Source organism: Poecilia formosa, unplaced genomic scaffold (assembly GCF_000485575.1).
Source record: "Poecilia formosa unplaced genomic scaffold, Poecilia_formosa-5.1.2 Scaffold1, whole genome shotgun sequence".
In the NCBI taxonomy this organism is placed as follows: Eukaryota; Metazoa; Chordata; class Actinopteri; order Cyprinodontiformes; family Poeciliidae; genus Poecilia; species Poecilia formosa.
Window position 1 is genome coordinate 2,593,207 of NW_006799940.1, and position 26,774 is coordinate 2,619,980.

General features: G+C 36.8%; 4 protein-coding genes across 7 annotated transcripts; 2 read left to right on the forward strand and 2 right to left on the reverse strand.

Moving 5' to 3' along the window:
* Window positions 1–369: 369 nt before the first annotated feature.
* Window positions 370–6,296, reverse strand: LOC107833404 (phospholipase B1, membrane-associated-like). Its single transcript, XM_016662597.1, has 14 exons — window positions 6,291–6,296; window positions 5,082–5,196; window positions 4,791–4,851; window positions 4,676–4,710; window positions 3,848–3,926; window positions 3,704–3,755; window positions 3,074–3,160; window positions 2,406–2,471; window positions 2,250–2,311; window positions 1,985–2,060; window positions 1,720–1,821; window positions 1,508–1,585; window positions 1,336–1,407; window positions 370–378 (listed from the first exon to the last, which is right to left on the reverse strand). The coding sequence occupies exons 1-14, from the start codon at window positions 6,294–6,296 to the stop codon at window positions 370–372; spliced, it is 900 nt and encodes a 299-aa protein (XP_016518083.1).
* Window positions 6,297–9,238: 2,942 nt separating this feature from the next.
* Window positions 9,239–12,219, forward strand: LOC103132774 (protein yippee-like 5). Of its 2 annotated transcripts, none has more exons than XM_007544641.2 (3): window positions 9,239–9,385; window positions 10,195–10,343; window positions 11,477–12,219. In XM_007544641.2, exons 2-3 carry the CDS (start codon window positions 10,203–10,205, stop codon window positions 11,696–11,698), a joined length of 363 nt encoding a protein of 120 aa, XP_007544703.1. In that variant the 5' UTR covers window positions 9,239–9,385; window positions 10,195–10,202; the 3' UTR covers window positions 11,699–12,219. The 2 variants fall into 2 exon arrangements, with proteins under 2 accessions (XP_007544703.1, XP_007544655.1); XM_007544593.2 differs by having other exon boundaries at window positions 9,242–9,442.
* Window positions 12,220–13,460: 1,241 nt separating this feature from the next.
* Window positions 13,461–19,249, forward strand: slc35a1 (solute carrier family 35 member A1). Of its 2 annotated transcripts, XM_016668348.1 has the most exons (9): window positions 13,461–13,695; window positions 13,941–14,121; window positions 15,786–15,824; window positions 16,232–16,391; window positions 17,375–17,527; window positions 17,601–17,667; window positions 17,755–17,931; window positions 18,010–18,144; window positions 18,560–19,249. In XM_016668348.1, the coding sequence occupies exons 1-9, from the start codon at window positions 13,686–13,688 to the stop codon at window positions 18,697–18,699; spliced, it is 1,062 nt and encodes a 353-aa protein (XP_016523834.1). In that variant the 5' UTR covers window positions 13,461–13,685; the 3' UTR covers window positions 18,700–19,249. The 2 variants fall into 2 exon arrangements, with proteins under 2 accessions (XP_016523834.1, XP_007544781.1); XM_007544719.2 differs by lacking the exon at window positions 15,786–15,824 and having other exon boundaries at window positions 13,466–13,695.
* Window positions 19,250–19,261: 12 nt separating this feature from the next.
* rars2 (arginyl-tRNA synthetase 2, mitochondrial) lies at window positions 19,262–26,539 on the reverse strand. 2 transcript variants are annotated; one of them, XM_007544797.2, is made up of 20 exons: window positions 26,361–26,539; window positions 26,200–26,273; window positions 25,983–26,085; window positions 25,689–25,772; window positions 25,505–25,605; window positions 25,364–25,419; window positions 24,985–25,068; window positions 24,823–24,899; window positions 24,492–24,650; window positions 24,302–24,408; window positions 23,001–23,096; window positions 22,816–22,876; window positions 22,049–22,125; window positions 21,480–21,604; window positions 20,772–20,839; window positions 20,571–20,680; window positions 19,823–19,918; window positions 19,677–19,751; window positions 19,512–19,575; window positions 19,262–19,422 (listed from the first exon to the last, which is right to left on the reverse strand). In XM_007544797.2, exons 1-20 carry the CDS (start codon window positions 26,394–26,396, stop codon window positions 19,336–19,338), a joined length of 1,740 nt encoding a protein of 579 aa, XP_007544859.1. In that variant the 5' UTR covers window positions 26,397–26,539; the 3' UTR covers window positions 19,262–19,335. The 2 variants fall into 2 exon arrangements, with proteins under 2 accessions (XP_007544859.1, XP_007544928.1); XM_007544866.2 differs by lacking the exon at window positions 26,361–26,539 and having other exon boundaries at window positions 25,983–26,081; window positions 26,200–26,279.
* Between the last annotated feature and the right edge of the window lie 235 nt (window positions 26,540–26,774).

Genomic DNA, 26,774 nt, shown 5'->3' on the forward strand with positions numbered 1-26,774 from the left:
AAACAATGACGTTTGCCTCTTTACCAAAGGTGTCACCTTTCTTTTCCTAGCTGCGTTAGGACAGCATTGTAGCGAAAATGTCTAAAGACGAGAATCAAATTGAAATTAACGAATTAAGATAAAGTTAAATCGGAAAAATAAACTGGAGTTTTTACCTTGTTGCTCTGTAAGTAAAGGGACAATTTATTTGCTTGGTCCACCAGTGTGCTGTAAGTAGTAAGAGACTTTCAATAAGAATAAAAAGACATAACTTGAAGCATTCAGAATCACAAATTATGTGACGAGACAAAACTTTGTACCCATGTTGAAGAAACTGAGGGATGCGTTTGTCTTCTGAGATGGGAGTCACTAGTCCAGGATTGAACAGAGTCACCAGCTCTGTTCAAGAAAAGGAGGAGAAAATGAATAAATAAAAACACAAAGGAGTTAAACATCAAAACTCTAACAATTCAGAATTTAAGCAACACCTCAGCATGTACGGTAAAGAACAGAGTTATAATATACAATATTTCAGTCTGTGAAAATTAAATGCCAAAGCACTGTTTTGTTTCAGGCAGTGTATGAAGTAGTAGTACAGTAATCCAGATTTTAAAAAGCTTTTATAGCAGTGGCAGCTGAATTAGTTCTGTGCTGTTTTGTTCCAGGAAGGCTGAATCTTGTCATGACAGCTGGTGCTGTCTGTCAGGTAGTGGAGACAGCACCAGCTCACAGCCCACCCAAAACCCCCGGCAACCACCTAAACCTGAGAAAATACAGGCAATGTGTGGATGTCTGATACTATCTCAGCTAATGTCAATATCAGTGCGGTAAAGATAGNAGTGTAAACGGGCAAACGACCTGAAAGTGTCCCGCATGCGCAGTAGAGGGCGCAATAGCGTCAGCATTCTAAGTGTTCTGCCAACCGCCATAAAAAGAAGAAGTGCTCAGTGCTTGCGGAAGTAAACATGGAGGCTAACGGTGGAGCTTAGCTTACATATTTGAAGTTGTTGTCCGGCCGGAGCAACATATTAACAACTTAATCCTCATATATTCCGTCATGGTTGTTGTTTTTCTTCCCACTTGCACATATCAGGACGCAGAATAGTGAGATTTGTTGAGAAACGGTGACGTTCAGTTCGGATGAATGCGACCTGGACGTTAGGTCGCATTTGAATCGGATACGTATCGGATATGGGTCAGATTCGAAAAAGAATCTGACCTGTGCTGTTCACACTGCCATGAAAAGATCGGATACAGGTCGCATTACGTCAAAAAAAATCGGAATTGAGTCACTTCAGGCTGCAGTGTGAACGCACCCTATGACTGTTTGTGAAGACCTTTTGTATTTATACTCACCTCAGTGGGGCATTGCAATGTAAGGATGTTTTTCTTATGGTCTGGAATATGTTGGTCGACAATGGGCTGAAGCTGTGAAAAAAAAATAAACCACACACATAGATGTGACATCCTCTCAGAGTGACAGACTAAAAGTGTTGGTCAGTGTCACTTTCACAACTTCAGATCTCACCAGGTTTTTCCACAACTGTAGCATCAGTTCATCAGTTCGCTTTGAGGCTTCAAACTCTCCAATAGGCTTTCCAGTCTGCTAGCAAGAAAGATTTATACATATTCAAAAGATATGATCACCTTTCTCCTTTCTCTAAATATACAGGTATGTTAGATGCTGCTTGTCGGAGAAAGTGTAAATGTAAAACGATCACATCAGCAGCTTAAACTCACAGATGACAGGCCTCTGATGAGAGGGGTCGCCTGAAGAGTGACAGTGAAGTCATCTCTGTCTCTGTACCAATGTTTCTGTACCATCAGCTCATCCAGCAACTCCTGGAAAATAAAAACAGTTAGAAAAGAGCAGTTTGAAACTGTTCAGACTCCTTTTATCTTACAAGTCTTTAGCAAACATGACGTTATGCAACAGCTCACTCTACAACTAAGTAGATCTTATTAAAAAGGAAGAAGCTTTATTTGGTGGGAATGAGAAACCTACCTGCAGGGTGTGAGTCAGCACGGCTCTCTGAAGCTTGAGTTCTCCGTCGGTGTATGTGTGTGTGCATGGGCACATCCTGTAAGCAAAACACCTTTATTTACTCAACAAAACCTATCAAGCTACTAAGAACAGCCAAAAACATGCTCAAAATTCAGTTATTTCAAAATAGTAGGCTAAATACTCATAGCAGACAATTTTCTTTTTCCACTTTTCTCTTTGAGCCCAGTATTATCCCTTTCTGATTCTTTCTTTTGGTGCTGCTTACTTTGTCTGGAATGTGTTTAGTCCTCCATCCCACAATGCCACACTGACAATGGTCTTTTTCAGCTGCAGCAAGTACAAGTAAAAGTACATTATACACATAATCACTGTCTCTTAAATTACTGCAAAGAGCAATGACACTATTTAATTTGCAACATACCTGAGAGTGGAGCAACTGCACAGCAATATCTACCTCCTCAACCAGCTGTTTGAGAAGAGACGAGATCTGCAGCAAAGACACAAGGATTGTTTTGTGAATAATTTCTTGACCGTTATGCTTTAGTCACTTTGAAGTTCTTTTTTCAGGAACTAATTACACATGAATAACATTTTTCCATCACATCTTGTGATTAAATCACGTCAAGGAAAGTTCAGGAGTGAGAGTTGGACTGTGAGATAATATCTGGACTCTGTAACTTTAAACCTCTGAAACAACACGCATTAAACTCTAATGAACAAGTGATTTTTATTAGTGGCCTTTGAAGTTTAGGCTCTAAGCAACTGATAGAGTCATGTTTATAATTTCCTCTTCAGTATCTAATTATGTTACTAGTTTGTCTGTTTTTGACTCAGTTGCATTGTGTACTTAAAGTCTTTATATTCTCTATTAAACATTAATTCCATGTAAATGTCAGTCATGTACAACACAGAATTAAACATGCACAACATGATACAATCTCATTCAACTGAGCTGTAAAGGTGCCAGTCAAGCATTCACCCTATTTGAAACTCTCCATCCATTTCTGATGCATGTTTAAACTCTAGATTGCCTGAGACAGATTTGCTGCTTTTTTCTCTTCTTCCCTTTTATCCAAATGCATTGTTTACCTGCTCCTGCTGCTCACAGGCACAGAGTCGATCCAGCTGAACAAAGAGAAGCACCAACTTCCAGTCTTGATTCTCATCAGCGCCCTGCTGGAGGAAATCAGATCATATGATATTTTTATCAGGTTTTTTTTTTCAGACTCGGTATTAGTCTATCTAGACTTATGTTAGATGAGATTAGAAGCCATGACACTATATAAATGATATTTTAAATGGCAAATTATGTAGTGCATGGGAACAATATTCACACACTTCGCTTTTTGTCCCTAATACAATCACAAACGTCAATGTATTATTTGGATAATATATAAGAGTGACAACAAAAAAGAAAAAAAGAAACCATGAAAATAACAAATTAAAATAAAATAAAGATTCCACTTGTAGCAGACAAAATTGAAGAAATAATTTTACAATACTTTGTATTTAGAGCGGTATTTTTCTTTACTGGACTAAATTTAAACAGTATGTATTTTTATCCAAACAATGACGTTTGCCTCTTTACCAAAGGTGTCACCTTTCTTTTCCTAGCTGCGTTAGGACAGCATTGTAGCGAAAATGTCTAAAGACGAGAATCAAATTGAAATTAACGAATTAAGATAAAGTTAAATCGGAAAAATAAACTGGAGTTTTTACCTTGTTGCTCTGTAAGTAAAGGGACAATTTATTTGCTTGGTCCACCAGTGTGCTGTAAGTAGTAAGAGACTTTCAATAAGAATAAAAAGACATAACTTGAAGCATTCAGAATCACAAATTATGTGACGAGACAAAACTTTGTACCCATGTTGAAGAAACTGAGGGATGCGTTTGTCTTCTGAGATGGGAGTCACTAGTCCAGGATTGAACAGAGTCACCAGCTCTGTTCAAGAAAAGGAGGAGAAAATGAATAAATAAAAACACAAAGGAGTTAAACATCAAAACTCTAACAATTCAGAATTTAAGCAACACCTCAGCATGTACGGTAAAGAACAGAGTTATAATATACAATATTTCAGTCTGTGAAAATTAAATGCCAAAGCACTGTTTTGTTTCAGGCAGTATATGAAGTAGTAGTACAGTAACCCAGATTTTAAAAAGCTTTTATAGCAGTGGCAGCTGAATTAGTTCTGTGCTGTTTTGTTCCAGGAAGGCTGAATCTTGTCATGGGTTCTCTTCTCCAACTTCCTCCCACTGTCCAAAAACTTGCATTCTAGGTAAATTGGTCTCCCTAAATTGTGTGTGAGTGATCCTGTGTTGCACAGAGCAAACGCAGTTGAATTGTCCAGAGAGAGGCCCTCTTGCTAGATAACAGCTGGAGACAGCACCAGCCCACAGCCCACCCAAAACCCCCGGCAACCACCTAAACCTGAGAAAATACAGGCAATGTGTGGATGTCTGATACTATCTCAGCTAATGTCAATATCAGTGCGGTAAAGATAGTGCAAAGTGGTGCAATAAAAGCTCTGATAAATCTCAAAAGAGTTTTTGTCTAATGTAACAAATAGAACAGCAAGAAGCTGGAATTTACAGTTCCCATTAAATCATAGGAAAAAACAAGAACAAGGAAATCCTGGGTGAGTGAATTTCACAGTAATTATGAAAACTGGAGAAATAAAAGCAGGAACATACCTGTGAGTTTTGATAAGACTGTGGACAGCTCAGTGCTGCAGAGGAGGACCAGAGAGGGAATTTCAGATCTTTCAATAGAGACTTTACTGTATTAAAAATCATGGTTTTTTCTCACCTTTGTTCATTAAGTCCAGCATAGGAAAGCACTGCTACATCAGATGGTCTGACTGTGTCAGCTTGAGAAGAAAACATAAAAATATATTTGCTTATGTTGAATATTGCAGAAGTCAGAAAAAGCATAAGGAAGTTGTGCAATTATTGAAAAACGTATGCAGAAATTGATAACATTCCTCTAAAGAAGGACTTCATTAATCAAATACTATGAAATCTACAACTTATTCTCATTTTTTTCTTTTAATATGAGTAATAAAAATTAACTGGGTGTAAATCTGTAAAGGAAACCTACCAGTTAATGGAGGCTGCTGGGAAGGAAATATCTTGGTGCAAGGCTGTCCAGCTGATAAGGAATTAATAAGACATTTTAATTTTATGTAGAAAATGTAATGCCTATTGCATTTTATCTTTATGCAGACAATAAATAATTGTGATCAAATAAACAAAAACCTTAATGACACAAATGCACAGCAGATTATTGATAATTGACAACTATCCAATTCAGAATGCAAAGAGTATGAGTTAAAATATACTATGTAAAAAAACACATTATACAAATATAAGATTTTTGAATGCTCCAGAGACAACTGCCATCAGTTAATCTTAATCATCACTTACTATACTTTAGTCTGAAATACTAATCTGAATTTGATTATGAAGTAGCATAATCAACAGAGACCTGTTGCCCAGCTGAAACCCAGCAGGGAGATCAGAAGCAGCTGCTGAAACATCTTCCCCAAATGTTGTTGCTGTTGTGTCTCCTTCTCTGCATTCACCTCTCGCTACTCTTAACTGTCTTCCACTGTCATTATCACTTATAGCCTGAGACGTCAAACATCATGAGCCTCCATAAAGGGGGGAGGCGACTGGACTGTTCACTTGTTCAAAGGACACGGCTGTGAGGTTTTCCGCTGAAATGATGGAACAGACGTTATCTGAATGAAACCTTCCTTGAAAGCAATGTCATGTTTTGTAGCATTTCAAGATTCTGTTTTTGAATTATTGTTATTACATTCGGAGATTAGGAAAATTAGAGCAAGCCATGCTCTAATTTTAACCCTAACCCTTACTTATCAGAAACCATAATAGAAATGTGAGGATTTTCTCTATCAAAGCCTTGTTTGTAATCATACCTATTCATTTTTAAAGTGATTCATAATGAAACTCAGTTTTCCATTGTTATTTGTCCTTAAAATGAAGCGTGTTGAATTTACTTTTAGTCATCAAACAAAACATAGAAGGTTACACATCAAAATGGCACATAAACATTCCCGTCATGAGAAAAACATTCATATGTATTACTGATCTTAAGTAGAACATCTTTTAAAGTTTGTCTTTGCAGGCATAGAACAAATGGAAAAAGAGAGAGCATTTTTACTGTGTGCTTAAAAAACAAGGGAAGAGGGAAAATGGAGGTGTGCAGCATTTAGGTAGTACTATATTTAGAAAAACTTTAAAAGGTCTGGGGCTTGCATCATCTTTTAGTTTATTTTATACTTACTGCCATGTTTCCTTTCTATAGCTCTTTGGGAATCACATTGCTGGTGCTGCATCTTTCTTTCATCAGTCAATCCAAGTTTTTGGTACTTTTCCAAGATGAAAATAAAGAAAAAGGTGGAAAGTGTGACTTTGTAATAAGTGGATTACAAGCAAGCCTTGGAACAAAAGGAACAGAGGAATAAAGGCTTTTCTACAGGACTGGGAGTTCCTGAGCCCTCAGATGATTTCTGTTTTTTTTTTTTTTATTACAAGTGTTTTTCTAAATCCTCACGAACTTGGACGACCTCTGATAATTTGTTGCATCATGTCAAACCCTGAGTATATTTGGTAATTCACAATTGTGTCAGTCCATAGCATTGTTTTAGGTGAGATTCAGTTGGTTTCCATTATTCATATTCATCATTTGTTTTACAAAACAGAATGAAATGACATATGGCCACTCATTTTATTATTCATTCAAAAATAGTGAGATAAATGATGTGATGGGGGAAAAAAACAAAACAAACGGTAACACAGTTTTGCTAAGTTGCATTTTTGGAATACATTAACAATATAACGATTTGCAACATTAGCATTTACCAGCCAAGAATTTAACTGTTCAATTATATAACAATGATTCTTCAACATTGTAAAAATAACTCCCCTATCTGCCTTTTGATTGGAAAGGTGAAGGACAACATGACATAAGAGGAAATTAGTTTTTTGTTAGATGGATTTTCCTGATTTGTGATCCTGATATTAGTCTGCACCGCCTTTATGGCACCTTATCTTATGTCAAGGACATAGGCTCAGTCTGAACCTCCTGATGAAGCTTGGTGCTCTTTATCTGATTCTTTCTAATCTTTGCACAGATAAGATGTCTTGGTTGTTCTGAAGTGGCCCTTAACACAAAATATTTTATGCAACAGATGCAAATAATGGACAATAAAAGTAAGAGTAAAAACTGGAAAAGATGAAAAAAGATAATTTGTGCTGCTGACTAATATAAATCTTAGATATAAGCTAATAGGAAACAAAACATATTGACCCAGATGCTAACAGTTTAATATAAAAATATGGACATTTGATCAAATGTTCTGAGATTTTGCTATAGTGTGTTAGAACAAAATGTAATGAGAAACATTGTTCCATAATTTTCTTTCTCAGTTACAAGATCTGTAGAAAATTTTACACAATTTGAAATCGTTAATATAAAGGGTAAAGAAAAAAATGGAAGAACTTGATTTGATTGCTCAACTAACTATTTGTCATTATTCAAAATATTTTTACTTTCATTAGAGGTTTCTCAGTTTTATATGTCAGAAATAACACATCTGCAATGCAGTTCTGAAATAAGCATACAATTGTTAATAAACAGCAAAATGAAGAAAGCATGAAACATGTGCTTTGCCTGAGTCCTGCAGGACTTAGTCAATTATGCTTTAGGCTGACATTATGAATAGAAACAAGAAAAGTCAATTTGCACACATGGGTGGAATCAAGAGAGATGTAAAAAGAAAAGGTTATCCCATGTCTGGGATTAAAGGTATCAGACTGAAAGTCTACCAGATGGGCCATACAGATTACTTTTCACAAATCTGATCAAAATTCAGAATGAAAGCTTGAAAACTGCATCCACCATCTCACTGCTTGGAGACTGAGCAGGAAAGCCCACAGTTATGAACCTTAAATGTGCTTTGTTGTTGTGCATCTTAAAAATTCATTCTTGTAAATCACCTATCACCTATTGTTAATCACAAAAGATAATCTATTTGCTTGGGAGTAAGGTTTGTTGTATGATGTCATAGTAGGTGTGACTGTCTTGATCTTACAGCCAGTTAGAAAGTGCTGCTTGGTTTGTTTGATGCCAAAGTGATTTACAATTATCACTAACTGGCACGCCAAGCGCAGCTCATAGCTCCTAAATATTTATCTTCGTTAATAAAGTGATAAAATGAATCCATGCAATTAAAGAATGGACCGAACAAAGCAGGTAATTTATGTCACAGAAACCTTTTTAGGGAACATCTTCAATTCAGTTCAATTCCAAAACGCCACATTAATTCCAGAGAGAAATTAAATGTTGTAATGCCTAACTGCAACAGCATAAGGAAAAAGTCCAAAGCAAGTATTTTACTATAAAGGGTTAAGCATAAGCTTTTTACATAACAGCAGCATCTATCACAGCTTATTTTTTTAAACCATAAAATATACTGCTAACGTTTTCACCGTGAAATACATTTTTTGATGTACTTCCTCTTTAACACTGTCAATTCATAAATTTTAGGACTCTAAAGTTTCAAGTGTTTAGGGGTAGGAGTTTATAAGTTCTCACTTCTTCCTACCCCATTTTGAGCATGATATGTTAACTGAAACAAAAAAATCTGTATTTTCTCTTCTTTCTTATGCACTTCTTGTTACTGTGTACTATTTTTATTTTTTTATATTTGTATCATGTTCGAATAAAATAAAATTTCAAATTTCAAATTCATCTTCTTCTGCTGCAATATGGTCCTGTATCTCTGTGAAAACATGTTCTCTTCCCTGAATGATACAAATGGTAAGCTAATAATTTTCAAACTATCACGGTTATATTTTATTTATTTCTGCCAAAGGCCCAGCAAGAATGAGAATGAACACACAACAAAATGCTCGACTCCTTTAACTGAAGGGCTTTAATGCAATCACCCACGACCTCCCCCAAACAAAGATTGCAACATGTGGCAATTCTCTGTGACCAATGAGGGGATTGGGATGCTTCTACGTCACAAAATGGGAACGCTCGTGCACAAAGTAAAGTTATTTGTACAGGAGGAGGTCTGACTATCAAAATAAAAGAGCTTTTTATAACAGACCAATTCTAAAGAAGCAACACATGTAGTGCAGGCGTTTAAATTTTGAGAAATTATGTCAAGTGTTATTATCAATATAAATATAAAGTAAATTATTCATTATAATACAAAATAGATTCGCTCAAAATTTGCTTTTGAAAGTCTTCAGCGGAAACTCTGACTGACATATTTGCTAACTTTACTTTCGTCGCCTAGGACGCTGGTCTCACGAAAACAAAGCACTAAAGACGAAGAATTATAGTTTTCTAGAGGATAAAGGCGAAGAGTGAGTTACATTTCGATTTGAAAATACTTTTCAGTTGTCGTCTTTATAAATTACGAGGTAAGATATTTTAAGTTCACCGTTTGACTGTTTGGCATTTTGATGTAAACATTAGCTCTAAGTAGAAGCATGTAATGTCCGATGTCATTGTTTTAGACTGTTTTCTGACTAATAATGGGGCATTGCCTAATGTTAATGTTTATTATTATGTGACAATAGTTCAAACAAAAACTACAGATTTGCACACGTCGAGAGGAAACTGAATTACAGTGATGTAGCTAGCAGTAAACCAGGCCTGAGGTTGCCTTCAGGTGATCAACATAAATTTAGGATAAAAGAGTGTCAGAGGTTAGGTAGCGAGTGAATTGCTTCAAAACGCTGATACTTTATTATCATTGCATAAAATCATCTGTTTAATATTTTCTCTTGCCCATCGACCAAACTGTGATAAAATACTCTCAGATATGTTTGTGTTTAACTGTCCAAAATCTAACCAAAACAGGATACACTTTAAGGCTAATGCCATTATTGAACCAAGAAGGAATATGTTTAAAATGGTCTTGGATAGTGCTGGATATATGTTAATCTATGAAATATTAAATTACATTGCTATTGGCAGTTTGAACAGAGGACGTTGTAATTTTCAAATCGGTCAGATATTTGCATAAATATTTGAAGTACAGGAGTTGATCCTATTTGAACGAGCATCTGGCATTATTCAGATGTTTTGCTGCCATTACATTTAAATGGGTCAGTTTTCCTTTCTTCTGTTCTGCTTCTCCTAAACTTGAGCTTTGTTTTTGTCCCACAAGTTGAGAAAATGGGCCGCATCTTCCTGGATCACATCGGTGGGAGTCGCCTCTTCTCCTGTGCCAATTGTGACACTATTCTGACCAACCGTGCTGAACTCATCTCAACGCGCTTCACAGGGGCAACTGGCAGAGCTTTCCTCTTTAATAAGGTGCCTATGCACATCATGGTGCTTGCATGACAAACTGTCGAAATGCTGTACTGCAGAAATGGAAATTGACTATAATTAGTATCCTTTGACTTGTAGGTTTAATTTGAATCTGCACTTTACCTATAGGAACATTTTAAAATTTCCCTAATGAACAACTCCTACCTTAATATGGCCTTTCAACATAAACATTACGCAGTGTTTAATAGGAAAGCAACAAAAAAGATAAAAAAACATCTGAAACCAAATATTTACCTACGCCAAGTAAAAAGACACACAAACATTTTTTCTCACTATCCGAAGATAAATCTGACCAAACCTCTCTTGTTTTAGGTCAGTTAGAACTATACAAGTCATTTCTATGTCATAATTGCCAGAAAACTTGGCAACTACATGTTTTAGATTTTTTTTTTTTTTTTACTTGAATTTAAAAGTTCAAAATTCAGTTAGTATCAGGAATAACTGTCTTTTAAACGGGGTTAAACTTTTTGCGTTTCCTTCCTCAAACCTCTGAAAGTTAAAGTGATATATTTGAGGTAATTAGAGGCCTTTTATACAAGCTCCAAGCAATCCATAAGCATTTCTTTATAAAATGTAAAAGACAGAGTTACAATAATTTGTATGAGGTGTAGAAAAAGCATAAATAACCACTGCATCTCAGCATGGAATGATACTCAGTTCAGTGATCATTTTTAACAGATTTGAAAACAACTCTTTACCCTTATTTAAGCACTAAATTACCACTTAATGTCAACAACAGGTGCCCACCAATTTGGGAGACAAACCTATCTGGAGAAGAAATGAAATCCTCTATTTGGTTTTTGTTTAATTGGAGAAAATTACCCAACATTAAGGATTGTAAAACTTCTGTATCACTGATAATTTAAAGATTCACTTGGGTTAAAAAGCTGCATTTTAAAGGGTGGCAATAGGGAACCTTGTGGAACTTGATGCTTAAAAGTTACAGATGGAATGTAAAGTACAATTTTGAAAAAGAAATCTGGGAAACATCCAAGATTTTAGCATTCAGACAAACAGCTTTTACATATGATTTTGGAATCTCATTGTAGTTTGCTGGGGTAAGTCAAATTCTTATTCACAGTCCAGTGATAATAATCACAACTTTTGCCCTTCAGGTTGTGAATCTGCAGCACAGCGAGGTGCAGGACAGAGTCATGCTGACGGGAAGACACATGGTGCGAGACGTCAGCTGCAAGAACTGCAACAGCAAGCTGGGCTGGATGTACGAGTTTGCCACCGAGGAGAGTCAGCGATACAAGGAGGGCCGAATAATCCTGGAGAGGGCATTGGTGAGGGAGAGCGAAGGCTTCGAGCACGTTCCGTCCGACACCTCTTGAGTTTCTCTATCCATCGGTGTGCTTACAGTCATGCGGCTTTTTCCTCCAGCAGTAGTACACACCCTTGCATGGACAGTGATCTTTTTGTGAGTAGAGCTGCACCAGAATAAAATCCTGATCCGGGTGTTTGTGGGAAAATCAGAGTTAAGGGTGAACTGTGTTGCTGCTTTTGCCCATGTCAAATTTCCTACAGATTCATGGCATGCCCAGTAGGCTGCAGTGTTGTTTAGGTTTGGTGGGGGGGTCAGCTGTTACTCCCAGATGAGGAGGATTTTCTCCTAAATTACCGTATGAAGCTCAGACAAAAGTCGGGCTGTAAGTTTAACGACCGAAACAGTTAAGATTATTGATGCATTTTTGCTCCAGTTGCCCTTGTTTAAAGGGTAACAATTTTTTTTGAGACACATATTTTCTAGTTCTTTTCAGTGTAATTCTTTGCCTATTTCTTTATTTATGCTGTTCTGTTTATGTTACTATTTTAACTTATTGCAATAAAATGCATTTCAGCAAAACAAACATAACATGCTTTGCATCTGTCAATTTCCTGCAGCCAGAATTTGTTATTTAAATATGGTTTTCAGTGCACATCTAACACAAAGCTCATCTTTCAAATATTAGATACATTTTTCAATCCCTACTTTATTTATATTGTTTCGTCTATTATTTTTGTAAAATAACGTAATAAAATCCTAGTTATTCCAAGAATATCTGATGCCATGCTAGTCTTTCTAGAAAAAAAATTAAGCAATTGAAACATTCTTATTACATGTCTTAATGGGCAGAGGTGGAACCAAGCTACTGTTTTTCGCGTCATAAATCATTTTCCAAGTAAAGATATGCAAGTTAAGGTCATGTCCAAGGTAAGAGATTCGGATCCCAAGCCCTCAACTATAAATTCTGCCTTCTAACAAGTCATTTGAACAAATATGTAATTTTTATCTTACAGTGATAATTAAAGCTTTTTAGAATTCATGAGTGAATATTTAAAAGGGGATTTTGTCTGCCAAAACAAACCACAAAATAATTGAACATCCAATTTTTTTTTTCACTATAAATTTTAAAACGACCACTAAATTGAGAAAGTAAAGAGCAGACTGATCAATTATAATTTATTTCCATGCAAAATAAAATGTATATTTATCTTTGCTAACTACAGCTGTACAAACATTCCAATGTATTGAAAACTTGTTGCTAAGTAGGAATACATTCTTTGTATATTTCTTTTGGCAACTTGGTTTGTGGTAAAGCAAACACAATAAATCAAACCCCAATTCAGATATGACTCAACTGGTTTTAGGTTCGTCCTACTGCATATTTTTATGCTTCAATAATTTATTAAATCTGTTCTCTTATTATACAGGGAATCGTGGTTTTAGAGGGATGCAACACCACACTTTAGATTTGGTTTTGTTAAAACATTTTCCTTCCTACTCACAGTGGAATTACTTTATGACTCCAACACATAAAATCCAGACAAACATTCTGAAATGTGCAGTAAGGTGACAAAGAGTGAAATAGTTTGAAAAGTGCAAATTCTTTTGCAATGCATTGCAGGGATCATTTGAAAGAGATCAACTACAATATATTGAAGCTGAAGATGTAATATTTGCTCATCATACTTTTATTATATTTTATGTATTAGTAACTTCTGACGAAAAACAATTCCTAATATTAAAAATAAAACGTTTCTGTTTTTTTTTTTTATTATAACAGCCTAAGTAATGTTTGCAAAGCATGAATTATTTCAAACATTTTTGAGCAACGTGTTCCTCAGGATAGACCGGTTCGGAATGCAAACGCACCTTTGCACTTCCGTTGCATTCTGGGAGATGTAGGAGGAAACCGGAAGTGAGGATTTTTTGTTGTGCTGCTGGTTTGGCAGCTTTCATCGGTTAACTCTGAATAGCTCTTCTGGTATATATGGCATGTAACAAGGGGAGGATAACTGACTTCATTTCTTCTAGGACGGACATAAAGCTGTACAAAAATGGCCGTAGGTAAGTCATTCACTTTCTTTTTTTCCCTCTAATTATCACACCCTAGCATGACAGGCTAGTGCTAGCTGCCGTGGCGTTTGGGGCTGAAGTAAAATTAGATTAAAGTGAAAAATATTCGTAACTAAAGCTTACGTAGTACAGTTCATTGTTAGCGTCACCGTTCTTCTTCTTAATAAAGTATTGAAATTGAAAATGTCAACATTACATGCTATAAATAACTACACTTTGATGGTTTTTCTCCGCAGAAAACGTGAGCGTGGTCTTCAAGCTGTACTGCCTGTCAGTGATGACGCTGGTGGCAGCTACGTACACTGTGGCATTAAGGTACACACGGACCATTTCATCAGGGGACCTGTACTTCTCTACCACAGCGGTGTGCATCGCTGAGGTCATTAAATTAATACTGAGCCTTGGGATGCTGGCAAAGTAAGTGTTTATCTCATTTAATACAGTGCTGGATTATAATGGAAAAGTTTATTTCAGCAAATAAATGTATCTTATATGGATTCTCTACACACACAGTGAAATATTTTAAGTATTTATTTACGGTCAGTTAGATGATTATGGCTTAAAATTCCCAATAATCAGTGTCTGAAAATGTAACACCTATAAAAAAAGATTACAGAAATACTTACAGAAAACAGCTTACTCTCCTAAAGACAATTATTTAAGAAGCTAGGTGTTCAGAGTGCTGTATCAAATATATTGATGGAAAGTTAAGTGGAAGAAAAATATGTACTAGAGAAAGGAGCAGTAACAAGCATAAGCTTTGCTTTGAAAGGATTGCTAGACAAAACCAATTATATAGAAGAGGAAAATTAACAGGGCATGATTTGCAGCTGGAGTCTGTGTTGCAAAAGCCACCAAGCACAAATATATCCAGGATTTGATTGTCTCATTCCAAGAGACATCTGTCTGTGGTTTCAGTGCATTCTCCTCACTGTCAAAACACAAAAAACGTAGCTATTGTCCTTAGTCTCTGAATGACAATTTGATTGGTAAGCAAACCTGCCTTGACCTAAACCCATAGATCTTTTATGGGGACCTATCAAGTTGACAGTAAGACACCAAGCACACCAATGTAGTTGAGCTAAATCCTGCAATTAAAAAGAACCTTTGACCTCAACACCTGGGCTGTGCCGCAGGCACACCTCCTCCATACAAAGCTGAATTTATGCAGTTGTTCATGCGCAAGTTTCCCTTGCTGAGTATTGAGTGCATATCCTGCACTGTACATGGATAACCATTTGCCTTGAAGTTGGTGTTCTCATAATTGGATTACTAGTGCAGTCTTGCACAATGTGTCCCATTTCAGACTTCCAGGGGGAAAGGTCTGCATGCTTCAGATGTTTCCCTTCATCAGAGTTTACAGTTGGAATAGAGATGACGGGTGTCCCTACAACTATATTATAAGCTGTTGTTCTTCCACTCTTTAACTGACTATACACCCTAAAGCTTATGGATATAATTCAATTCAATAAAATTCCGGAAGACTTCCCAGAAGGGCAATTAAAAAGGTGTTAAGAGCAGCAGCAGTGTATGCAAACACAGATAGAAAACTGCATAATAAAAAAACCCCAGACTTAAAAGTGCAATAACCAGGTTCGGCACCTTATGTAGATACTAGTGTTAAAATTTTTATAATTGACTTGTAGAAAAACAGACTTAAATAAGGGCTCTGAGTCCAGAGTCTGAGCTAAACCTTTTAAAGTGCTGCAGCCAGAAATCTGACAAGATAGTCGATCATTTCTGAACAGACTTTGGGTTGAGCGGCACCAGCAAGTGAATGAAAAGGTGATGTTATTTTCAAAAAAGAAATGTTAAAAGCTGTTAAAATTGATTTAACTCCAAAGCAGTCAAATGCTTTGGATTTAACTCTAAAGTTTAGTTTTTAGGGGGGTTTTATATATAAATTTTATTGTAGGGTGTCTACAGGGTATTTAAATTTATTTTCTTGTTTTATTTTTTAAATAAATTTTTTTCCACAACAGCCTTCAAAATATTTCTTAAATAATTCCAAGATCTCACGTTTTTTTCACTTTTGCACTTTTTGCCACTTAACTACTCCTGCATACTTTGGGCAATTTCAGCCAACATTTATCATATTCTGCTCCCTCAGGACATTACAGGTATGTCTTTTGGCAATGACATCTTCTATGGTTTGCAAAATATTTGCCTTTTTGTGACACTCCCTCCAATCCTAATCCCAACCCTCATTCCAAACCTTAACTTCAATCCTCCTTCTAACCCTCTCATAGGTGTCTATTAAACTTGTTTTGCAAATGAAACTATTCTAAACAGCTAGCCTTTCCCTACTAAAAACTGTGATGTGCACCATCATGCTTTCATCATAAAAACAGAAAAGTCTTCTGTTTTTATGAGCTCTGTTTTTTTCTGCTTTTAGTCAAAGCAGAAAAACAGAGCTGCCCAACTGGTTTGCTAGGAACATGCCATGTATTGTTGCCATATTTGTTCCTCCATATCTGTGCTAAACATAAAAACAATCTTAATTTTCCTGTGTTTTCAATGTCTCCAGAGAAACAAGTAGTATCGTACGGTTCAAGAACATGATAGTGGAGCAGATCATCTACAGCCCGAAGGAACTGCTGAAGCTGAGTGTGCCTTCATTAGTGTATGCAGTTCAGAACAACATGGCCTTTGTTGCACTCAGTAACCTTGATGCAGCAGTTTATCAGGTAAGATAGGCTCTGTTCTTCTAATTGTAACCAATTTGTAAAAACAAAATAGAGCGAGAGAGAGACAGAAATTTCTGGAATCATGTCCATTTTATTTTTTAAATGTTTTCACTACTTGTGTTCTGGGACAAATTGCTGAAGAGAAAAGACACTTTAGAATATGAACATGGATTTTGTTGAGTTAACTGACACAAACAGGAGAACTTACACAACTAAAATGAAAGTCTGGCACCGGTATAAAACTTACCATGTTGATACAGGAAGTAATAAAAACAATTAGAGCAAATAAATGCTGTAAGGAACCAGAAGTTCCTACTAGAGACTTCTAGTTTATAGGAACCATCTTATCTTGGGTCCAGAGATGGTGCCTGATCATCCATCACTTGTACAGGTCCAGGGTCAGAAAAAAGGGCAGCCAACATCGCTGCTGACCCCACACATCCTGGACACAAACTGTTTAGACTTTTACCTTCAGTTCGGTGCCACAGAGGAAATTTGCAAAACCCAGCCATCACAGAGACTGTTTATTTCCTCAGGCTGTCTCTCTGATGAGCACAATAAACACTTTACGACTACGAGAGAAGTCAGCTTCTCTGTTGTGAAATGAGATATGCATATTTGCATTTCATATTTCCTCTGTTTTTATATATAAAACATCTAAAATTTCCAGATTTATGCTTAATAATCTGTGAGCAATTAATTTTTTTTTTAGTCATAAAGTTAAATTGTGCACACAATCTTGTTCATTAAAGCTGTTTGTTGGAACAAGGCTGCAAGAACAAGTTTAATAAATGTTTAATTATAATTTTAATAGTGTTGTCTCATAAAGGCAATACTGTTTATTATTACTCTCATTTCTTTTTAACCTAATAAACATTCTGGATATAAATCCCCTTATATTTCCAGTGTTACCAGAATATGAAATGCTTATAAAGCTTTTAAAAAATGCCCGTCTTTAGATCGGTTTTGTGTTTGCTGTTTAGGTGACTTATCAGCTGAAGATCCCTTGCACGGCCCTGTGTACTGTCCTCATGCTGAACCGCTCTCTCAGCCGGCTGCAGTGGTTTTCTGTTTTCATGCTCTGTGGTGGCGTAACGCTGGTTCAGTGGAAACCTGCAGAAGCTACCAAAGTCCAGGTACGGTTGCCATCAGGTGTGTTTAGCACGTTCTGGTGAGGCTGTGTTTACTAGTTTTTCTTTTCTTCTCCAGATTGAGCAGAATCCCTTTATTGGGTTCATGGCTATTGCCGTGGCTGTCCTCTGCTCTGGATTTGCAGGTAAAATTAAGAGCTAGATCCTTTTAAAGAGATGGATGTTTTTAACCTCTGGGTTCAGTTAGTTTTATTTCTGTTTCTGTAATCAAGGTGTGTACTTTGAGAAAGTATTGAAGAGCTCAGACACATCCCTGTGGGTCAGAAACATTCAGATGTACCTCTCTGGCATTGTGGTGACCCTGATTGGAGTCTTCATCAACGATGGAGAAAAGGTCATGGAGAAAGGCTTCTTCTATGGCTACACACCATGGGTGTGCTTGGTTGTATGTAAGTATTTGGAAAGCTGACGATGATTTAAGTCTGAAGTATTAAATTTGTTTGACACCGTTTCTGGTGCTGTTGCAGTTTTGGCCAGTGTTGGCGGTCTTTACACGTCCATAGTGGTGAAGTATACGGACAACATAATGAAGGGCTTTTCAGCTGCAGCAGCCATTGTTCTTTCAACAGTTGCATCTGTCCTATTGTTTGGACTGCAGATAAGTACGTTTCTTTCCCACACACATATTATTAGACTGAATTAAGAATGTTAGCAGATTCCAGCCACCTCACTATCTAGGAGCGTTTGGCACAGAAAATGAATTCAGCTTTAGGATGAATTAAGCAGTATAGTACTTATGCAAACAGGTTGTTGTTTAGGCAGAGTCAGTTTCGACAGCCTCATGTAATTTGCAGAATATCATTACTTGATGTACTTATCTTGTATTTAAGGTGAATATTTTGGACAAAAACCCTAAAGTCTACGGCCAACTGGTGTAATTTGTAGGAAAATCTTGGTTGTTGGAAAAGTAAATATTCTTATTCATGTATACTTTTGAGATCATCACTTGTAAACAAAAGTTAAGAGGGATTTATTAAAAAAAGCTTTTGAAACTAATTTTATTTTCTTCCTTTGCAGCAATCACATTTGCTTCTGGAGCATTGCTGGTGTGTCTTTCCATTTACCTCTATGGACTTCCAAAGCAGGACACATCCAAACTGACCCGACCAGATAAAGCGACAGACTCCGAACTTAAACAGAAACTAATCAATGTGTGAGTCAAACTCACCAAAGGAAGTCAGAAGAATCACGGATGTTTTCTGTTGACCTGCAGGACTTCATGGGGTGACTAAAGAGACATTTTCCACATCAACACTAAACTGGGTCTGCACTGTTTGGTTAAATTTGCTTCATGCACATGGGATAGATGATTATGCTTTGACTTAACAGCTTTTTCAACATCATCTTGCCTTTTTGTGCTATAAGAAGTTTAGCTGACTCAAACAGAGGGGTTGGTAGTTTCCTGATTGTAAAGGTTTTTTTGGTAATCTGAGGAAGTGGGTTACGGTCTGTGACTTAATCTTTAGTGAAGTAGTACATCTGTACAGGAGGCACATAAACAAGACAACTTCACACACTGAAGGATATTCTTTTAACTGTGCAAAGTGATTATCAGAGGTTCAAATAAAGCCTGCAGATGAACATGAGGGCATCAGACTTAAAAGTACAGTGCATGATTGATTTTTAGTGAACCTCTCAACTGTTTTGTACAAATGTCGCATTGTGTTTTTAAATGTTATTTTAAAACTTATTAAATCGTAGACACTGTAGAAGAAGTTTGTATGTATTTTTAAATTTTATTTGGACAAATATAGGACTTTGTATTCACTACCAAAGATCTTTAAAGGTTTAGTTTACATTTTTTGAACTGGTGTGATTCCAAGTATTCTCATCCCGCTGGCCAGAACTGAGCGTGCTGCACTGAACAGTCGTAACCTTGCCTGCATAGTGAACAAAAAGACATTTTAAGATGTTTTTTTTAATGTAATTTTGCATATTCAGATATAGTTAGAAGTGCTTTGTTATAAACCTGTGCAACATCCGGAGGACTTCCTTTCACAGGCAGCTCCCTGTGCGCTGAAGCGACGAAGCGGCTGTAAGGTACAGAGTTCTAATAAAAGTATGAACAGGTGTGTCTATGCGAAGTGTGAACCTTCGCAGGACTAACCCTCAAAGCAAACATCCGGCTCCTTACCTCAGCTTCAGTAAAAAGCTGACGAGGTGTTTGGGCTGCAGATCCTGGTCCGACTGATACAATACCTCATCGTAACTACAAACAAATTAATATTTAAGAGGTAGATTGTGATCTTGTTACAGCACAGTGGACGGTGGTATGCTTACCGAAGGAGGTGCTGAAGGATGTCGACACCGGTCCGCTCACACAGGCAGGACGGGTTGAACGCGGCTGCCTCCATGCCTTCATTCCTCTGCATTAGACTGCCAAAACATTACAGTTTGTATGACTGACTTATGTTGTACGTCCTGTTGGTCCTGTTTTTCCAAAGGGCAAAAAGCAAAACTATGGATGGATTCATTGCACACAGATTTGTATATTTCAAGCATTTATTGTTGTTAATTTGATGATTATGGTTATGGGGTTTCTTAGAAAGTTGGAATACCTCACAAGAACAACTAGAAGATTTTTAATCAAACAAATATACAGTAAATCCTTGGGTTGTGGGTTCCTTTGGAGTACATAACTGCATCAGTGCAGCAGGACATGGAGGTGCTCAGCCTATTGAACAATCTTAAACTGCACCAACAGCAGCAGTTTAAGATTGTCTAAGTCATTACTGAATGTGGAAACTTCAATCTTGTGCCTCTCCATCCAAACTCTTGGACATTACTGCACTTTTTCCTTCCACTAAACATTCAATTACTATCCTTTGATACAGTCAGCTTTCTTTAGCAATTATGCTTTGTGTTTTACTCTGAAATGAAGGGTATGGACAGGATTTGCCGAGTTCAAGTCAAGTCAGAAGTCTTTCCTATGATTATTTGTGATTTTGTGTAATCATCTGTATGCCATAATATGAATCATACTGGTATAAATAATCATGCCTAAATCTTTATAACAACTCATGCTTACCTGCAGAGTCGGGCGTGTGTGTATTGCAAGAAGACACCGGTGTCGCCTTGAGCCTGCAGCATCAGATCCCAGTCAAATTTATAATCAGACTGAAGGGGACCTTTAAAATCCTGATAAAACAGCAGTGGAAAAAAAAATATTTTCCTGTCAACAAGCAAAACAACTCGTGGGATTTTGTGAAGATCTGTTGTGATGCTTCACCTGGACTATTAATGCACTGATTCCCACTTTCTCTGCTGTGTCGTCCGGGTTGTCCAGTTCCTTTGTTGCTGTGGAAAGATTGATTCTGGGCGTTACTGCCTCAAACTACTTCACTAATTACTACTAAATGATGACAAGTTTCTCATTCTGGTCATCATTGTTTCTGTTTTAAAAGAACATAATGTTTTGTTGCCACATTAACCCCACAGCAAGTCAGATTAAAGAATTTCTAAACTGTCATTCCCAAGATTAACCTGACCAATGCATTTTCAGAGCGAGTCTGCCATGAGTTGTGAAAGAAAAGCCAACAGTCTGCTATGTTTGTCAGTTAGTGGTGGAAAAATTAGACACTTTATGTTCTCTATTATTTTTTTTTTTTGCCAGCAATTAGAGCACGTACAGCATAGATTAGAAAACAATCTGTTACTAATTTAACTGAAATTAGTTCTGCAGACTAGTTCTGTAAGACTGTCAGAATGCTGCACTGCAGTACCATGCAGATCAAGTTAGATTATACCAAAACATGCAAGGGATCACAGAGATTAATTAATAACTAGAATATACTAAAAATATATTTTTTAAACTAGATCTTGTGCTGCTGCAGTATTCTTTTTTTTTTTTTTACAAGTTTAAGTACTGAGATCCAAGCATGTAGCAATATTTAACATGATCTGAAATGCAAAATTTCTTAAATGCGGATGGCCTTACTATTGGATTGGTTCATGTTGTGGAGCATCCTGGCCCTGGCTTCGTCCAGCACATCCTCCAGAAACACCACCTCACCCGTCCTGGTCTTCATGCCCTGCACCAGGCCGAAGGACACGTGCCGACACCTGATGACACAACCACTCCGAAATATGAATTCAAATTTAAAGCTGTTGAATTGTTATACAAGATACAGCAACATAAATATCAATTAAATTAAGGAAGCTCACTATTTAAAGAACTTAAGATATTTTCTAGAGTATAATGACAATTGTAAACAGCTGTTAACTTAATAAGGGTTATAGTGGTAGGTAGAGAAGCAGTCACATGAAATAGGAATAAAGTGTTTCTCACCGATATGCTTACAGGCAATAATGTTATCGTTTTGTGTCAGTCTTTATGAAACATTTCTGAAGCCACTCATAATCAACTTCAGATGTGATTCTATAAAGTCAGGTCATTCTGGGATTAAGTGATTTATTTCCTGGTTATGTTGTTGTCATTCCTCTTGGCTTTCTTGTCAAAGGCGGAACATGTTTTGTACATCTGCAGGTGAGGCACATAGTTATTACCTTTCAGCCCAAGAATTCCCCATTGTCCGGAGAATCTGGAACAACTGGTTGAAGTGATTCTCCTGGCTTTTGTCTGTCTGGAAAAAAAAACAAACTGGTTAACCAGGAGAATTAAATGGTAGCTATACAGGTGGAAAATCTGAGTTGGCAGTTTAAGATGATCTCACACAACTGACTATTCGTGAAAATCAAGTTTTGCATGATTTCCAGTAAACTGAACACTTTGTTAAACTAGTAATCAAAAGCTTGGTTTCTGCACTTTTGCATTTCAAATTTCTATAGTTTTCCAGGCTCAAATTTCTAGTTTTTTTCCAGCAGTTTTTCGAACATTCTGCACATGCGAGTGCACAGTTTTCACCTTAAACTGCTTAAATTGTCGTCTTCTGGAGATTATACAAATCATGATGGAGCACAACTGAAAAACCACTTTATCCTGCTATAAATGCAAATTATTTAAAGCGCAATTCCCAAAGTTTGCCATCTTTTGTAAAATACGTTGTTTTGGACTTTCACTAGATTTGGTTTAAGGACAATTGTGGCAACTACATTTTCTTTTTTTCCATACTTATCCAGACTTGAAAAAACGGTCAAACACAAATCCAGACTTTTCAAAACTACGTAGGAACCCTGACACCAACATCTATAGTTCTTAAAGAGAAGGTTCACTTCATTTAGGAAACACTCCTATTTTTTTAATGCAGCAGATGTAGACAGAAACAACATAACAGTAAAGTAGATAAAAATAACAGATTTCTTTCAGCTCTTACCACATAAATCATATCATCAAAGCGGTACTTTTCCTTTCTGCTGATAGCTGCAGCAATGTCCCTGTGAGAGAAAACATTTCAGTGCCTTAATCTAATAATTTGAGATTTCAGAATAAAACCACCTAAGTGCTGATCTACAGACATGTATACATCCTGTGCTGGTTTTAAATCCTGCTTGCACTTACCTGGTGATGTAGAGAGTCGTTCCGTCACTGCGGAGAACCGTACAGATGTTGCTCATGTCTCCATTTGGAGAGAGATCAACCACGCCGGTTCCCTTCCTGTTAACACAATAACAGATGCATATAAAAATTATACATGCAAAAAAAAAAAAAAAGCTGAAACATAATAAATACAACAAACCTATTTGTCTCTAGTATATTCTATATGGTTACACTTTCACTGTTCAGCCTCCATAATTAGTTTTCAGTTTGACCACTGCAGCATTGTCCAGACTGTAATTAGATGAAGTCCTTTGAGCGTGCTGGTAATTTTCTTGGCTTTTTAAACCACCTGTTTTTTTCCAGATAAAGGAAAAAAACAGGTGAAACAGCTGAATTCAATTAAATATTCACAATACCACTTAAACTCTTTTTGTTCTTCAGTGTCCGCCTATTAAATCAGCAAATAAATGTTCGAAGGCCCCCACTACATCCCTGCATGTGAACAACAGATAATTAAGTTTAAAGACATAAAAAAAGACAGTTCAGTCTCTGCACATGGGTTAAATCTGCTTGGTAATCAGATATGTGTTTAAATCAAATTAAAACAGTCAACCAAGGTCCTGATATACTTAAAAGTCCAAACTCCAACCTTATTGTAAATACTATGTGCTTCTGGTGGATCCTTACTAGGCTCAAAATAAATAAGCTCCTTTGACAAATTAAGGTCCAAGACGTAAAAAAACAAAACAAAAACAAACAAAAAAAACAGGAAAAGTAGTTTTAAAAAATATTATTATTATTTATCTACACCTGAACATAAGACCTAAATGTATTTCTTGAACTTAAAATGAACCCTAGGCAGTGTATTAATACAAGTTGCCACCAGGGGCTGGGGCACATCTGTTACTCTAAAAAACCAGAGAAAAATGATTTATTTATTTATTTATTTTAATCAAATGCTTATTTGAGGCATTTTTGAACAGTGTGGTTCTTATTTGTTGTCCATCCAATAAATATTCATATACATTTACACCTAAATGTTCAGCAATTTGAGCTGTCTTTTTAAACGCTTCTTGTTTAAACATGGTCATTTCCAGGTCATGAAAACTTAAGAGTAATGACAACTGACAAATTTTATTCATAACCCCCAGATCAGTCCTTGGTGATTTAATATGCTAACAATAGTATGACGCTCTTGTTAAATGCATCCTGACGTCATAGCTGCGCACAACAGGAGAAGCATAATTAAATCCTAAATCTGATACGTTTGCAGCAGTTCCTAAATGCCACAAGTGTAGTTATGAATGAAGGCGTCTACATACTCTGAGGTTTTCAGCAGACCTCGGCTCTGCAGCTCCCGGACCACCTCCTGGGTTTGGGCTTGGTGAAAGGACTCCCCGCTGAACACATCAAAGTGGATCCCCAACCTCTGTTGAGATTTCAAAAAAAAAACAAAAAACATGTGTGTTTTCATGTTTCACAATGAGTTTGTGTTTCAGAGAGAGAACTGACCTTGTAAACATGCTGATACTCTTTCACTGTGATTTCCCGGAACTGTTGCCATAATGACATGGCCTGGTTTTCATGCTGCTCCAGCTGTCTGAAGAAGTCTCTAGCTGCGAGTTTCATATCCTCACTGTGCTCCGCTTCTTTGTTCACTTGAACATAAACCTGAAGTACAGAAAGACAGCAAATTATACCAGAAAATCCATTGTACTAGGAAACAAAAGGCAGCAGTCAGCTGACTTTCATAACCAAAAACTGTGAATGAAAGCAAACAAATACCTAAATATACTCAAATTCAGAACTAAAAATTATTTAGAAGGGGGAAAAAAATGCCCACCTCAAACAAATGCTGTAATGGATTTTCCTTTAATTTTTCTGTGCACCCAAACCTGCTAAATCCAGCTCCCAACAAACCTGAAAGTTTAATTCAGTTCACATTAGAGGTTTTGCCAAGTAGCAAAATTCACTTCCAGGAACACATTTGGAACGACACACTCACCAAACTGCATGCCCCAGTCTCCCAGGTAGTTCATTCGGATAACATTGTTACCGAGGGATTGTTTCAGGTTAGCAATGAAATTACCTGAAGAAGGAATACATGCAAAAGTTGGATTTAAAGACATTTCTAATCAAAATGATCACCTAACACTTTTTCCAATACTTTCAACTTAAAAAAAAAACAAAACAACGCATATTAGCTGTGTATATTTTGAAAACCCAAGTCTCATTTCCCATCCACATCACAACTGAGCACTACTTTGTGTTGGTAAAATAAAATTCCAGTTGAAGTTTCAAAGATTCAAGTTGTACGAGTGCTTTTCCTGGGCATTATGCTAAAGCAGAAAAGTATGCAAAATAGATACATTTCTCAAACTCACCAATAATCGTTGAGCGCAGATGCCCAGCGTGAAACTTTTTAGCAATATTTGGGGAGCTAAGAAACACATAATGTTTGCGTTTTAAAATAAATTTTAAATACATTAATGTACTTCTAATCAGACCAATAAATCTAAACCCACCTGAACTCCACTAATATGGTCCCTCTCTTCAGAGTTTCAAAAAATTCACTATTTAACCCAAAATTATCATTCTCGCCTTTCCCAAATGGCTCCAGCAGTTTCTGAAACAGAAAAGGTTGAAGTGTGACAATCAGAAGAATTCAAGACTTTTTGTTGGGCTCTCTGGGAGTCAGTGCAAACAAACCTCAGCAAGAAGACTGCGGTTTAGCTTAAAGTAAATCCACCCTTGTCGAACTGAAATCTCTTCCACCACGCTGTCTGGCTTTAGCTGAAAAACAGTTTATCACATAAACTCCAATTAAAAGTTAATGCAGTTTGTGTTTTACATAAAAGTTGAAAATGATAGAAAATATTTGCCTTTTTTTTTATAAGACACTGCATGTGACGTCACTTGCAGGGGAAATAAGATTATAGCTTCCCCTCATATTACATCTCTTATTGGAGCCTATTCATATTCTGTTTGCATTATAAATCTGACCTGCGCAGCCAGATTTTCTGTCTGCAACTGAAGATCCCCACTGGAAGGCAGAATCCCGTTGATTCGTAATGTTTCAGGTGACATCCTGAAGTCAGCACTCTGACTAAAAAAACACACACACACACACACAACAATCCTGGAGTTAAACCTGAACAGTGAAAGGACAAACACGAAAGGCACCTGCAGACTGGATGCAAATTAAGTGAACAAACTTAACTGTTTCTTTAAAACAGGAGCAGCAGTCAGAGCTGGGACAAAAACATCCTCAGACTGTTGCAGCGTTTTCGCCAGCTGGAAAATTAAACAAGTAAACTGACCATCTTACAAGGTCTGAGATAATGTGTATAAAACTTAGACGCGTCTTTTTGTCAACTTTACCTTCGCAGCAATTTTTCTTCTAAAAAAGCAAGCCATGTTTTCTAAGCATAAAGCCAAACATTAACTATAACAGTCATAAATTTTTTTTAGCATTTCTGCACGACCTGTTCACATTGGAAGATGTCACACTTCCTGCTTCACGCTGCTTCCGGTCCGCTCGTCCAATCACAGGCTAAGTTTCGGCAAAGGTTTAGTGCTTGAATAGGGTTTGCTCGATTTAGTGTTCCCGTCCTACCGCCACCACTTTCGTCTGAAACAGGGATCTGCAACTTGCTACTCCGGAGGGGCAAGTTGCTCGAGACTTAATGGCTTTTTAATGAACTGATGCTTTTAAGTGTAGTTATCTAATTATTGAATTAAGTTATTTAAATAACGTCATTAACAGTTTTAATGAACTGATGCTTTTAAATGTAG